The 14,368-nt window shown below is 31.3% G+C and overlaps 1 protein-coding gene across 3 annotated transcripts in view; it reads right to left on the bottom strand.

Annotated features, from left to right (window-relative positions):
• Positions 1-1,346: 1,346 nt before the first annotated feature.
• The window catches only part of LOC141446118 (dipeptidase 1-like), a 290,995-nt gene continuing 277,973 nt past the window's right edge, over positions 1,347-14,368 (bottom strand). For 2 of the 3 annotated variants that reach the window (XM_074112555.1, XM_074112558.1), the window contains one exon: positions 1,347-12,339. In XM_074112555.1, coding sequence (XP_073968656.1) covers positions 12,238-12,339 — 102 coding nt within the window. In that variant the 3' untranslated portion in view covers positions 1,347-12,237. Of the gene's footprint in view, positions 12,419-14,368 lie in introns of all 3 variants that reach the window. The other variant, XM_074112557.1, reaches the window with a different exon arrangement.

Raw genomic sequence — 14,368 nt, 5'->3', positions numbered from 1 at the left:
GGATAGAATACCATATCATTTTGGTTTTCATCGACTGGGTTATCGATATGTCGGTATATACAAGAGCGCTACTCAAAGACTGTTGTTTTGCATTGGTTTTTATGGCTGCCCGTAGTGAATTCGTTGCAACTAAAATTATCGCGATTGATTCTACCGTTTGTTGGCAATAAGATCGGAAATTTATATTATCAAATGTCAGAAAATCTTTATCAACGTTTTTACAAAGCTGTAAGGAGTAGCATATCCTTCAAATACAAGGAAAATATCTGCCGAACAAATTAAACGAAAAATGGAATGAATTAAAAAAGAAGTCAAAAATTTCTGTAGATTTGAAGGAAATTACTGAAAAAGAGATTCAAAAATTGTCTGAAATTGCAGCAGGAAGTAAGAAGAAATTAGATTTTCATTTTTTTTTAAAGTAAGTTCTTTGAAGCTTATATATTTTTCGTATATAAAAAAATAAGGTACTTTTCCGTTAGCCGGGCGCAAATGTCGCCAATTGTGAACCAAACGCGAGCCAAGTCAACGGAAAAAAGTAGAAAACGTTCAACTATAAACAAATATTAATTAATAGTAAGCAAAACAAGTTCAACTATAAACAAATATTAATGAATTGTAAAGAAAACAGTTTTACCCAATACTGTTTTTCGCTTGCGCCCGGCTAACGGAAAAGTACCAAAAATAAATATAATTTTTGACAATATAAAACGAAGTTTTTTTAATGCGAATTTATAAGGGGCTCAAACAAAGATGTGACATAATTTTTAGGGAGGGGGAGGACCAAAAATTTGTGACAAAGGGGGGGTGGCAGGGGGTCAAAAAAAGGAGATTTTTAGCGTTACGTCATTTATGGACGTCCCCCTAAGAGCAAAGTTGAAATTTGGATATATATTGTTACAATTATTCATGCTCCCCCAAGATATTACAAGCTTGTGGACGACCATCAGGCGGTTCCCAAACCAGTCAGGGTTTTTAGGGATTTTATGGTTAAGTGTGAATATTGTATAATACCAAGATAAACTCATCTGATTCTGTCCCAAGATAAATTATTTCCAATAAAAAAATAAAGTAATCGCCTATTTTTTCAGGCGGGGCTTCACGTCCAACTACCAATTAGGTGTCGAGAACGGAGCCGACTAGCTAATGTACATTACTATTTCTCATTTAACCATCAAATAAAAATCCAAGGCCTCTAGACCGGGAATCGAACCCATGACCACAATGCATTATTTGCTTTGCAGATCTCACCTCTTAACCCGCTCGGCTATCGTGGCGCCTTGATTCCCAATATAACTAAATTGAACAAACATCAAAGAATCTACGAGGAAACCAAAAAAGAAAAAAGATTATGCATAAAAATTTATTTAACATAAATTATAAATTTTATTTAAATAGACTATGGCGATATTAACTTTGTAATACTAGTTGAATTCCACCAAATAATTATAGAAAAGGCTTAACAGCTGCAGTCCCAAAAATGGATAAAAAAAAAGAACAATCTCATGGTAATATTTAAATTTTTGCTTTTTTTTCTCTCTCAAATTTTTATCTTTTAGGTCCATGACAGCAGCTTTTTAGCCCTTTGTTCAATGTTTTTTTTTTTAATTACAGAAAATTTTTTATTTTATTTTTTTTAAAAGTGTTCATTTAAGAAATTGTCCAATTTTCTTTATAAAAACACTGTCAATCTTAAATTTTTCTTTTCCTCCCATTTCTAATTAATTTGAAATTGAAAAAATTTCAGCTCTGGCCACTAAACCGGCAACTGACTACAAATTTCAAATCTTTAATTTATTTTACATTAGACTTTTTTTTTTTTTAATTTTAAGAGTTTCATTTTCAATTCAATACTTTGTGTTTGTTTACAGCTTTTTAGCTACAATAAAATTTAACAAAAATAAGTGAAAAAAAAAGGAGAAGTTTCCTTCTATACACACGGTTTTCTAAGCAGGAAAACTATTCACTACACTTTTCATAACAGAAAAAAAAGGGGAAATGAATCGTGTTTTTTTTTTGCTTAATTTCCCAGAATAAATTTTTCATGGTGCAAACAATTTTTGCCTCTAAATTGGAAAAATTGGGGGGGGGGGGAAAAAAAGCCAAAAACAATTTACATAAAACTTTTGTTCATTAATTAAAAAAAAAAAAAGGAGATCATTTTGTGTCTCAAATTGAATGAAATTGAAAAATGATTACAATAAACAAGTATTTTGGTGAATTTATTTATTATAATTTTATCTTGATAATGTTTTTGATCCTAAATATCTAATGGATGGATTTCTCAATAGAAAAACTATGCAGTCTACATAATATATAATTTTGCTACTCTTTTTTTAAAATTTGTAGTATTTTTTTTTTGTTTCAAGTAATTGGGCAGTAGATTAAATTTTGTTTGTTTTTAAATAGTAACAACTCTTTTACTCTTTTTTAAAAATTTCAATTTCTAAGATCGTATTATTTGGTTTATTTATTATATTCCAAATAATAAAAAAAAAACTTAATTATTATAATATTATAAGTGCAATTGTACATGTTCCAAAAAAGTAACACATAGTACAATAGTAATTCTTAAATGTATTTGTTTTTTAATTAATAATTTTATAATTCGAGCGTTTTACGGTTCCCACTTCTATTCTTTTGTATTTTATAATAAATTTCGGACAAGCAAGGGTCCATTTTTTTTTTAATTTTAATATTTTTACTTATTTAAAAAATCATGTATACAAAACACATAATATTAAAAATTATTTACTAATATGGTCGTCAAGAGAAATAACATTCGGCGCGCGCTTTTATTTTAAAATACATGTGTATACTGGGTGACCAGAGTTATATGCTCAACCCACTTTTTTTTTTAAACGGCGGGAAATTTCGAAAAAATAAAAAACACGTATTTAATCATTTTTAGTCTAGTTTATTTTCAGTGATTGACCCATTTTTTTTAAACCCTTGTATCTCGAGATACAGCATCCAACTTTTGTTATTCAAACGGAACGTTATATTTTTTGTTGCATATTTTTATAGTATTTGGGCTTCTAAAAACAATAAAAAATTTTTTTTTTTTGAAATCGGTTAGGTTTTTCAAAAGTTATGGTGTGACCGGCTAGGTGCGGTATCCTTGCGGGCGCCAGATAGCCGAAGCTATCAGAGACGATATCCCTAACCAGCCTCAAAAGAAAAATACCCTTAAGGGTGCCTCTGGCGGGATAGCTTACTGGTGAGAGAAGGGAGGGTCCTGGAGACAATCACCCGGGGCGATAGGGAGTAAAATAAAATTTTCTCTTGTGCTTAATGTACCAAACGACAAAATACCTTTAATTAAGGAAAATAATCATACAAAGGGAAAACTAGATACGAAATACTAATAAAAATATAGAACTCACAGACGATAGATAACATAAGTAGGCACTGGCCAGGCCGAACGCACGGTAGAGAATGAATACTTTTTTTCTGGAGTATTAACTGTATATATAGCTCCTGGTCTTGCAGTCCGAAGTTCAAATTTATAGTATGTAGCAGCTCCTGCCAGCTACCAATATTTTTTTCGGTTACAATGGTAATTTAAAATATGAAAAACTAATTTCAGTTTACTGTCAAAATTACGATATTTTTTTTAAAGAGTCTGTTCAAACTGGGCACAATCAACGGATAGGCAAGCCAAAACTCTGGACTACCACGCTTTGCTTTTAGCAGCACTTTTGGGTGGCGAAGTCAAAGATCTAGGTAGGATAGAGTTATTTGACGTTTCAGATCATCGACTGAAGCCACGGGCTTAAGGATACTTTACACTTTATTTTTTTAGGTATCCCCACAAAAAAAATAGTCCGTTTGGGTTAAGTGCGGAGATCGAGGTGGCCATTGGATGGGACAATGAGCCCCTAAGCACTTTTCATGGAAATTTCTGTCCAGGTAATCTCGAACCACTCTCGCCGGGCAACCATCTTGTTGAAAATACATCCCTAACCGACGTTGTAGAATATGAACATCTTCAAGCAGAACTGGCAAAATGGCTCTTAAAAAAAAAAGTTGGATACCTTTCACCAGTTAAGTTCTCTCTGTAGAAGTATGGGGCCAATTAGTTGATTTCCTAAAACTCCACACCAAACGTTCGTAGAAAATACAACCTGAACATCGAATAACTTTAGCCTGCCAAGATATTGACTTTGCCCACCACAAGTGCTGCTAAAAGCAAAGCGTGGGAGTCTAGAGTTTTGGCTTGCCTATCCGTTGTTTGTGCCCAGTTTGAATAGATTCTTTAAAAAAAAAAAAATAATGTAATTTTGACAGTAAACTGAAATTTGTTTTTCATATTTTAAATTACCATAACTTTTGAAAAACCTAACCGATTTCAAAAAAAATTTTTTGTTGTTGTTTTCAGGAGTTCAAATACTATAGAAATATGCAAAAAAAAAAAAAAAAATATAACGTTCCATTTGAAAAACAAAAGTTAGATGCTGTATCTCGAGATACAAGGGTTTAAAAAAATGGGTCAATCACTGAAAATAAACTAGACTAAAAATGATTAAATACGTGTTTTTTATTTTTCCGAAATTTCCCGCCGTTTAAAAAAAAAAGTGGGTGGAGCATATAACTTTGGTCACCCTGTATATATATACTTATTATTATTTTTTAAATTAACAAATTATTTTGTAAATTTAGCAACCACCAAAACAAAAAGAAAACCTCCCACTAAGGTTATCACCAATATATTCGCTTGTATTATGTATTTTTAATTTCCGGATACACAATGTTATTTTTTGTCTATATAATACAAATTTTGGTCACAAGTGAGTGCTCGATATATATATTTTTTATTTAAAAATTAATTCGTTCGCATTCGGTCAAAAAGTTTAAACTACAAAATTAAAAATAATGTAATTTATATTCTTTTCTTCTAAAAACATTAAGCAGCTCTAAATATATATATTTTGAGCTTGCCATTTTTTTCTACCAAATTTATGGTTGCTGAGAAAAGAGAGGCTTAGCAAAACTTACTAATTTATTTATTTATTATTTATTTTAAGTTTTAAATAGGTACATAATAAGTTTTTTGTGCGTTGAACACCAATTTTTTTTTTTGTATAACTTACATATTTTTATTTATTTATTTTATTTTTTTTTTTTTTTGTATTTATTATAAAAACTATACAATACATTTAACAATAAATTACATATATATGGTATGGTATTTTTTTTTACCTGTACGTACAAGTTACAATTACAAATCTGGTCTCTAAAAAACTATATTATTAAAGTCAGTTTTGTTTTGTCAAACCAGTAATTTCATGACATTTCTCTGACACTAATTTATGTTACAAACCTAGTTTCTGAGACTAGTTCAGGCCTTAAATTATCAGAAGATTTCAAATCGCCAAATAAACCGAGATGAACTTCATTGTCGCATACCCCTTGTGTCTTCTGTTTTATTTATTTATTTATTTTTTTAATTAAAAAATAATAATAATGATTATTTTCATCATCCATACCGATTAGAATACAGGATCTAGGGGGATACAAGACTGGATTTTATGGACTGGGAGAGGTCTATACAAACATTAGGCTAACTGAACTCCAAAAAGCCCCAAAGTTTAAAGCGCTCCAAAAAAGCACGTTCCCAAAATTTTGAAGCAAAATATTTTCATCTATAAATGGAAGCAAGCACTAAACTTGAAAGAGCGGGGACCCTTTTTTTGAGCTTTTTTTTTTTTTTTTTTTTTTGAAGGGGGGCGAATAAAAAATATTTGTCATTTTATTCAATTAAATTTTTAAAGTTTATTGATGTCATAAACAATATGAAGTATTTCTAAAAGATTTCGACACATTTAAAATAAAAAAAAAAATGTTGTTAAACTTGGCTTAAAAACTTAAATCTTTTTGTTTATAAAAGATAAATCATTCTTTGTGTTTAAATTTCTAATTTTCTGATACAAAGGCAAGTGCTAATGGTGTACTTTACTGGATTTTTAGAGACATTATATTTTACTCCTTCTTGCCATAGATAAAACTATTTTTACAATTTCGTCCATCAATTTAACCAGTTAAGCGTGGGATTTTAGTTTAAAAAAAAAACCGTCCACAGTGTGCGGAATTAAAATCACGACAATGACGTCGTATATGACGTCGAACGCAGGGCAACAAAACAACCAAAAAGTTTACGTCTTAATATAGGTCACTGCAAGCGACTTTTTCTGCAATCTCTCTGGGGGGGCTTACAGATTACAGACAGAGCATTCTGTGCTCAATCAAAATATCTTGCACCGTCTTCACGTTATATATTGCTTCTAGTTAACTAGGGATGCACAAGAGCTTTTTGAATTCTGTGCAAAATGAAATCTTGCTCGTACTGAGGTCTGAATCTCGTATCTAAAGTAAAAAACGGCATTGTCCAAGGGTTGAGAGCTTCTATTTGTGTGCGTAATTCCTTCAATCTCTAAGGCGGAGACTTATCATTATAGAGCTACTACACATGCTAGTATATCAATTGATGATACACTCGTAGCTCTACATTAAACTTCACAAATTTTCTTTTTTTATAATGTAAGTGTTTCCAAATTATTTATTATATTTATCTATCTATTTAATTTTATGCCTTAGAAATAATTTTTATTCATTTTTTCAATTTTATCTATATTAGTGTAATATTCCTTTTGTACAGACCCTGAAGAAGGTAGTAAACATTACCGAAACGTTGGTATAAAGGAAAAAAGTTGTTTTTATTCAAGACCGCACCTCGGTATTCACCAAAAATCATCTATCAACAACGGGTCGAAAAAAACCAAAACCATCATTCTTAATGTATTTTATTAAAATTGCGAGTTTTTAATAGTTAAATGGCAATTTTATATTTTTCACAACGAGTATTACACGTCAAACGCACCGTAATACCGAGATTTGGTTTTGAACTGTATATATACAGTTTTTGCTAGTAATAACTTTAAAACTTAACCTTAGGATGGAAGATTTGCGTGGAATCGGTCCAAATAAAACAACTCGGTCTTTTTTGCCAACGTTTCGACAAATATATTGTCCTCTTCCAGGGCCTGGATATTACAAATACAAAACAATTTACTGCTAGTTTCTGTAACTCAACCAACCCGCATAGCCACGTAAGTTTTCAATAATTATAAAGAATTTATTGTATTTTACTGTTTATTTTTTATATTACTGATTTTTACTGTTTTTTTTTTTTTTTTTCTATGTTACTGACTCTGTAAATTGTTTTGTATTTGTAATATCCAGGACCTGGAAGAGGACAATATATTTGTCGAAACGTTGGCCAAAAAAGACCGAGTTGTTTTATTTGGACCGATTCCTCGCTAATCTTCCATCCTAAGATTAAGCCCAGATTTTGGTTGTAAGCATTTAATAATTCCTTTCTCAATTTTTCTTCATCACCATTGTATTTTGTAACTCTGTGTAGAAAGATTTAGAAGAAACTAAAAGCTACGGGAAATCTTTTCAATTTTCATTGCTCAAGGGGCCCCCCCCCTACTTGAATCTTCTAAATTTTTTTTTCCCCTAAAGGCATGGGTTTATACTAAGTTTCATTGATAATGGAATGCTTTAGACTTTCCAAATTCTTGAAAACTAAAAAGTAAAAATTTCAATAAATTTATTTTGTTTTAAATCTTGTCAGAGATACGTTTCCGAAATTCACTAGGATATTAAGTTAAATCTTTAAAAATATAGAATTTTTTCTTATTTCTTTGAGAAATTTAGTACAGTTCTCTACAGAATTTTTTTTTTTTAAATTTCCCAATGATTAATAAAAACAAATTTAAAAAAAAAAAAATTGAGCAAATTTGGCACAAACTTTTGGTACCCATTTGTCTCAAAAAATAAAAAGAATATATTTTTTGTAACCAACATTGTGGGGTTTGTATTTTCAGTTTTTATTCAGCAATTGATCACAATTTATTCTAAAAAAATTTTAACCACAATGTTTAGCATATCAAAATTTATTTATTAAAAAATTTACTTGAACTGGAGAATATTTTTTTTTTTTTTGATATGCTACTGAACACTCTTTTTGAAAGTAATTTATAAAAATGATTTTTCCTTTTTTTCTTCTCCCAATTTGTACAATTTTTTAGTTGTTTCTTCAAAGAATATAACAATTTTTAAGAGATATTGTAAACAAAGTAAGTTTACACGTGACAGAATATAAAACACTTACTTCATTTTAAAGTTTTTTTTTTTTGCACTTACTTTATTTGTTTTAATTTTATTTAAAATCATTTAAATAACAAGCAGTATTTCTTTAATAGTTTTGGCGAGTTATTCCTGTTTCTTTTTTTTTTATTATTTATTCTATGAACACCAATAAACCCTTTAAATGTATAAAGTTATTCTCTTGTGTCGTTTTTATCTCAAGAAATAAAAATAACCCATTTCGAGAAAGATTCACAGAATAAAGTAAAATATAAATTTATATAACATAATACTGAATCATTTATGTATTTCTTTATAGTTTTTGAGCAGAATATTTTTAAACGGTTATTCTCTTTTTAACCTGTTTAGAATAAAATTTATTAAATATTAACATAAAATATACATTAAAATATTACAACATTTTGTTTGTTTTTCTTAAAAGGGAATTCTGTCTTCTAAAATAGCAACATTAATATAATTTATTATTTAATTTCACTAATTTTTTTTAAATGGTAATATTGAAGATTGTCCATATTTGTTTTTAGTAAGAATAAAGCATACAAAATTTAGGTTAGGAAAAAAAAAAATATATTTGGAAAAATGAATTATAATGGGTGCGTCCCACTAAACGGCTCACTACGATCAAAATGTACCTTCAACTGTTCCACCGCGGACGACCTCGGTCATTATGGTCGTGGCGAAAACGTCACTAATGACGCCACCTTAAGAGCTGGGTCGAAGAAGTGGGCGTTCAGAAATTTGGCGCCAAATTTTTAAAAACAAAGATGGCGACCGATAAAAAATTACATCATGTAAATGAAAGTATTATCTCATGTAAATAATTGAATGTGTTTCTCGAAAGTCTAAAAAATGAAAAATTACAAAATCCCTTTACATGACTAAATCACTGATTAACGGACCAATTACACTTTGATAGTTAATAATACGTGGCTTTTCATCATTGCGATTTTGTAAAATTGCATTCCACTCTTCGTCGGAACTAGATAAAGAACTTTCTAAAGCATTATTAATAAATATCCAACTGTTGCCACAAAAGACATTTTAATATTATTTAAACGTAAATTTTATAAATACTCCACTAAAATGTAATATATAAAATTGAATTATATATATATTTTTAATATAAGTCAGCTTTACCAATAATCAATAAAGTTTATTATAACTGCTTATAGACGGGGTTAAAATTAAAAAACAACCTCTTCAAGCTTTTGACTTATTTTCGAGGTCGCCATTTGCAATGTTTACATGAACGGTTAAAACGCCCCATAGTCCCCCATTCCACATGGGTTTTCGATTGTAACGCTCGCAAGCAAGTGGAACGGGCAAAACCGCGCGGTCGTGAGCGTGTGATCGTTGTGAACGCTTAGTGGAACGCACCCTATATAAAGCAATACAGCTGAAAATTTCAACGATGATAAATTGGAATATATGATTTTCATAATAGAAATATTTATTAGTTGGATGTCAAATTTTCTAAGCGATATTGATGGATCCACAACTCCTGAAGATGGATGAAAATATTTTAAAAATTGAAGTCAATCAAGGAAGCCGTAGAAAATGAATCGATATTATAACGGAATGAATATAATTTGATAACTACACTTTACAGAAGCTAAAAAAATTATTGTTCTTAATTCCAAAAAAAGAAGTGCAAAATTATCGCGCACAAAAAATTTCAGAATTATGATTATTATTCTGTTCAAAAATTAATGTTTTTACCTAAAAAATTTTCAATTTGAAATCCTTGAAAGTAATCTAAATTTAGATTCAAAAATTTTGAAGATTATGATAAAAAAAAAAAAAAGGAATCATAATTTAAGGTAGATGTAACAAACAAAAAGGTAAAACCTACATAAAATGGGAAATGTTCACAGACAGGTTGATCTGGACGAGGTAAGTAAAACAAGGCTCTGCTCTGGGGCCGGTAAATCAGCATCATCATCACGTCAACAGCCCTGCAGGATTTCTTGTACACCACCCTCCATCCAGTAACCAACTTCTGAAACTCCTCACTTTTCTCATCCTTCCTTCAAACCCAACCTGCCATCTAGAAATATGTCTTATCGTTCTGTGGGATGAATATGTAGGTTTTGTGACCGTAAATTGTTTAACTTAGAATTCTAGGTTAGCGAGGAATCGGTCAAATAAAAACAAACTTCTTGCAAACGTTTCGACAAATTTATTGTCCTCTTCAGGGCGTGGCTACGCGGGTTGGTTGAGTTACAGAAAAATGAGTTTTCAGGGCATAGCCACGCAATGAAGAGGACAATATATTTGTCGAAACGTTGGCAAGAAGACGAGCTTGTTTTTTATTTGACCGATTCCTCGCTAACCTAGAATTCTAAGTTCTGTAGGATCTTAAGCCCGAAACAGCCATAACAATTTTCTTATTTTTTCCTCCCCTTTTAGCTCGCTGCAGCCATCCCAGGCTGGAGTTTGTGGAAGTTTAATTCTGGTATGCTCAGATCAACAATAGATATTCCTAAAAGACTTAGTACCTTGACTTACCGTTCTGGTCAGTGAACTGGAGAGTGAAATAGGGAAAAACCAGCTGACTGGTTAGTTCCGGAGTAGATGAGCCAGAGGATCAAGAAAGGCGGAAGGAAATTGCTGAAAGAAAAGAATATAAGGGAAAAACAAAGTCCAACTAGTGGATCATAGTTTTTTTTCCCCCAAAGCTTTGACATCAGGCAATCGATTCACTATGCACTAGTCACCAACAATACTGACTACATTTTATGAAGAAAGCCTTGAAAGGGGTGAGGAGGAGGGCAAAACCTTAAATACAAAATGGAGGCCCGAAAAAAGGATATCTGGGAGCAGAGAAAACGCCTTTTTTTTAAATGGGAACCGAGCGACCGGAAGCTAGACAAAAAAAGAACCAAATAATAATGCGATAATTTTACATTTGCTCTTGTGTTTGGGGAATACAGTTAAGGAGATTAATTTTTTTTTTTTAATTTCACGTTTTTTGCTTTTTTGTTTTACGAAATTTTCCACTTAGCAATATACATATATATATTTATCTCCGCTTTATCTTCGTTAAACAAATTTTCAAAAAAATATTTGATATTAAAGGCGCGCAGAAGGCAAGGTTTTAAAAAAATGCACGCACAAAAAATGTGTAATATATAATACTCGTTTATAGATGTACAATCAATCATACACAGGAACATTCACCAAATTTGAAGAGACACATCTGTTACCAAACTTAAGCGTAAAATTTAAGTAATGAGCTAACAGAAATAACATTCTAAAATAATATTCATTCACACGTGAAAATTACTAAAAATCGAAAAAAAAAATCGAAAAGAAAAAATCGAAAGAAACAAAAAAAAAAAAAAAAGGTACATTTCTTGCAAACAACTCACATGGCAACACTTTCATTCAGGGGTGCCAACTTAAAGAAAAAACCTAAAACAGCTACAACCATGTCACAGCCATTTGAATTTTTATCTTCTTCCTAAAACTGTAGGAAAATGTTTTTCACCAAAAAAAAGGAAAGAAAAGTAAAGAACAAGAAAAACGGACCTAAGATTAACTAGGCCATGGTTTTTTTTTTTTTAGAAAAAGGAAAACCCTATTTTTTTTAATTAATAATTTTTTTTGGTTAAATATACCATCAACATTTAAGTGACGACAGATAATTTTCTCTAAATATTTTTCTTTTTTGTTTTTAGATTACAATTTCCCAATAATTCAATGTTCTGATTTAGGTGTTCATGTACAGTGATTTCAACATCTCTTACAAATTAAGAGGCTGCGCGTTCATATAACATTATTTATTTACAAAAGTTCAAAGTTATATTACTTTGTCCATTTTTTTTTTTTTTTATTTAAATAAAGTTTACTGTGTTGAGTATTTTCATAAACTTAGTTTTAGGTTATAAAATGTTAACAATGTCTTTTAGTAAAAGTCATTTTTTTTTTAAAATAAAAGAGGCCAACAATGTGAATTATACGTACTGCTGTATGTAGCACATTGATTGGCTGAGAAAAAAAAACAACACAATAATCAATCACAAACAGCTGATTCGCGTAATAAAGAACGCGACGCTTCGTCCATCACGAGTCCATGTAGACACAATCTGATGGCAGCTTGCCTCCAGAGGCGGCAATCAGCTCTTCAACAACTGTAACACCTTCCTCTTGCCAGTTGTCTCTCACCTTCGCCATACACCAAACGCACAATGGGCAGAAGGGAAAATATCATGCGACATCATCAACACCATCATGGAAATCTTCACTTTATTTTTATTTTTTAAAGGAATTTTAGTTTTTCTTAATTTGTTTTGATAAAATTGTTTTCTTTATGATGTAAAGGGATTTAAATAATTTTGATTTATTTAAAATTGTAAAATAGAAATTGTAAGAAGTTAATAAGAAAAATAAAAAATTCTAGGTTAAAACTAGTACAGTACCAGTACAGTTAGTATGCTAATGCTACGACATACACACAAAGCGAATTTTTAAATAATCTAGCATTTGGAGCACCTTCTAATTATTCCTCTAATGCCCTAGCAAAAAAAAAAAGCTTTATTCTAAGAACTTATCCTCCACAAATTCAGACACCAAGCTATGATGGAGATAGTATCTTCTGTTGGCTAGATAGTACATGGAGTACGTACCTCAAGGCACTGTTCTCAAAGGGACTTATGTTATACCATTCCCTTAAAAAATCTAGCAATGAAGGCCCATCACCTATTTACAAGATCCAGGGTTTAACCTCTGATTTCATTATGCCGAAGATTTCGATCTCTATTGCCGGCTAAACAGGTAGGTCATTTCTCATCTCTTCGTGACATAGTCTCAGGATAAATCAACTCTACCCTGTGAAGGAAAGAGGTTTATAGTAAAAAAAATACCCATTTCTATAGAAAAACGATATAGAGAACCCATACAGATGTAATGTTCATGAGTAGGGAATCATCCAGAGGGATTAAGCAGATTTACAAATCGTTAACAAAATCAGAACTACATTCCAACCCAAGGAAGTGGGGCAACCGTGAGGCATGAATGGATGGGCAACATTGGAACAAAATATATCCCGTACTGAGTATAATCTGTAGCAACCCCTGTTTCGTAAAAACAAACAACTAAGAGAGAAGATCAACTAAAACTATTCCAATTAAGATAAAAACTACTGCCACAAAACAAAAATAGCTAAACGTGCCACCCGAGGAAGCTATAAAACAAACACACTGTCCCAAAATCTAACCAAATTCCCTCTAGAGTAACAATAAAACAGGAGGAAAAAAACAACAGTAATCTAGTGAACAGTTCCATTATAGGAACAGTACATAGTAACGCTACCAGTAAATAGAATACTAACACATTTGTCACGACTAAAAACGTTTGACATCACCAACCTATACATCTCCATTCTCATGACAGCAACACTGTACTATAATCTTAACTTACAACTGAAAAAAAGAAAAGGAATTCTAACAGTAAACATTCCAATTCTGGGCGCCACAAAAACGGACTAATGGGGGTAGGATTGAACTTAAGCCTACTGAGAGGGTTATTGGATTTGATTCCCTGCATTTGATGTGTCAACTAAAGGAATTCATATTAATCATCCACAAAAAGCGGTGGGCAGATAAGTGGTAACTGAAGGTGCTAGAATCCTGATAAATGTCAGGAACTGGAAGGTCTGGCGGAAGAGGATCGAGAAGGCCAAAGCCCAGTAGAGGGAATGTAGCGCCAAGCAAGAAGAAGAATAAGAAGTTCGAGCAAAATAAAATAATTATAAATAAAAAAAATTGTTTTGGCAATGTTCAAATCTGAAAACAAAAATAATAGCAAATAACTGAAGAACTATTAATGTGTACCATATTTTTGTATTTATTTATTTATCTTTTTATTGAGATTTACACCTGTACCTAGAGGGGGGTACAGTAGGTACAGGTGATAGTTGGTCACGGGGCCAACGGCGCCTCAGCCGTCTTCCAGCATTGGGAGGGTGAAAATTTGTATATCGGATTTCGGCAAGTTCGGAGATGAGTGGAATTTGGAGATCTGTATGTATTGTGTGGTTGCTAACATAGAATGGAGCGTCTACTATGCGGAGTACGAAATTGAACAAATAATAAGAGCAGTAAAAAAAAAAATATATTAAATTCAAGACATTTTAATTTAATAGACAATCTCTGTAAATGAAATGGTCTTTTTTAATGCACTGTGACGTATATTC

The sequence above is a fragment of the Rhodnius prolixus genome, unplaced genomic scaffold, assembly GCF_049639745.1.
Source record: "Rhodnius prolixus isolate KJV_2025 unplaced genomic scaffold, Rpr scaffold_1, whole genome shotgun sequence".
Lineage (NCBI taxonomy): Eukaryota > Metazoa > Arthropoda > Insecta > Hemiptera > Reduviidae > Rhodnius > Rhodnius prolixus.
This window is presented reverse-complemented; position numbering and strand designations above follow the sequence as displayed.